This window comes from Aplysia californica, unplaced genomic scaffold (genome assembly GCF_000002075.1).
Source record: "Aplysia californica isolate F4 #8 unplaced genomic scaffold, AplCal3.0 scaffold01500, whole genome shotgun sequence".
In the NCBI taxonomy this organism is placed as follows: Eukaryota; Metazoa; Mollusca; class Gastropoda; order Aplysiida; family Aplysiidae; genus Aplysia; species Aplysia californica.
The window spans coordinates 56,322-57,784 of record NW_004798770.1 but is presented as its reverse complement, the minus strand read 5'-3'; the positions used below and the strand labels follow the sequence as shown (position 1 = coordinate 57,784).

Below are 1,463 nucleotides of genomic sequence, written 5' to 3'. Positions count from 1 at the left end.
ACGTCCTTACACAGTATGCCACCACCATACACACGTCCTTACACAGTATGCCACCACCATACACACGTCCTTACACAGTATGCCACCACCATACACACGTCCTTACACAGTCTTGCATATATGTCATAGAGTGCTTGTTCTTGCCACCTTACTTATGCTTCAGCTAAAGCAACCAGAATTAAACAAGGACTAGTGATTTATGCTCGTTTTTTTAAAGCGACCGAAGCATTGTCCGGTGAACAGAATAAGCCTCCTCAAAGACTTCAAACAGTGGTTATTTCCCCTTAATATGAGTCACGACACGGTGGAATCAGGCGCTCGTCAATTTTAGGAATTATTGGTATCATCTGAAAGCTGATTTATTTGCCTTGCTTCCAATGAAAGAAATATCTATATATCTTGAATAAACTCAAGATATTTGTGATTAGAGGAAGCGAAGTCGCCTGGTGTCATTGGTCAAATTAGCGAGAAAATGGCCGCCAAAGTTTGGTAACTCCAATAGCTTCTTTGAAGACTGAAAAATGACATATTTAATACCTTTAATCAATGTTTTTTTAGTAAAATTCACATGGAAATATGTTGTTTATATGGATATAAAATGTTTTGAGCCAAAAAAAAGAAAGAAGAAAATTAGAAAAAAATAGCCCATCGTCCAAAAACGTGCCAATTTCTTTGATTTCCTTATCTTGACGAGCGCCTGATTTGACCACGATGTCTCACATTTCCTTGTCTTGACGAGCGCCTGATTTGACCAGGACGTCTCACATTTCCTTATCTTGACGAGCGCCTGATTTGACCAGGACGTCACATTTCCTTGTCTTGACGAGCGCCTGATTTGACCAGGATGTCTCACATTTCCTTGTCTTGACGAGCGCCTGATTTACCATGATGTCTCACATATGCATTACATTGTGTGAAGTAAAAAAGAAGAAACAATTCAAACATCACTTGACGACCAATTCCCAACAAATGTCTCATTCACAGTACACATTCACAGTACAGAGAAACAATTCAAATATCACTTGACGACCAATTCCCTACAAATGTCTCATTTACAGCACAGACTTCACATCCCCACACAACACAATACAACATTTTTCAAAAAGCAGAAAGCAAAAATTGAACCCCCCCCCAAAAAAAAACCCCCAATGAAACAAAACCCAAAAAAAAACCAAACAACGAACCGAGATCGGCAATCCTTGGAATGACGTTCTGAGAGAACTGTCTGTAGGTGGCCACCTTGCCCTCCCACGACGCAATGCCCACGTGGCTCTCATAGATCTTCAGGTCTTCCCGTTGTCGAGGATGTGGGTGGCGAAACTTGTACACCTGTCACACCGCAAACAAAAGTACTTGAGACAGGGAGGGAGGGAGAGAGAGAGGGGAAGAGAGAGGGAGGAACAGGGAGGGAGGGAGGGAGGGAGGGACAGAGAGAGAGAGATAGAGAGAGATAGAGAGAGATA

The 1,463-nt window shown here is 42.1% G+C and overlaps 2 protein-coding genes across 2 annotated transcripts in view; one reads left to right on the top strand and one right to left on the bottom strand.

Annotated features, from left to right (window-relative positions):
• Positions 1-1,329, bottom strand: part of LOC101849747 (1,4-alpha-glucan-branching enzyme) — a gene marked incomplete at both ends in the record, with an annotated part of 20,496 nt that extends 19,167 nt beyond the window's left edge. Inside the window, 1 exon segment of the mRNA XM_013090778.1 lies at positions 1,185-1,329. Coding sequence (XP_012946232.1) covers positions 1,185-1,329 — 145 coding nt within the window.
• LOC106013913 (polypeptide N-acetylgalactosaminyltransferase 13-like) overlaps positions 1-1,463 on the top strand; it is a gene marked incomplete at its 3' end in the record, with an annotated part of 6,756 nt that overhangs the window by 4,157 nt on the left and 1,136 nt on the right.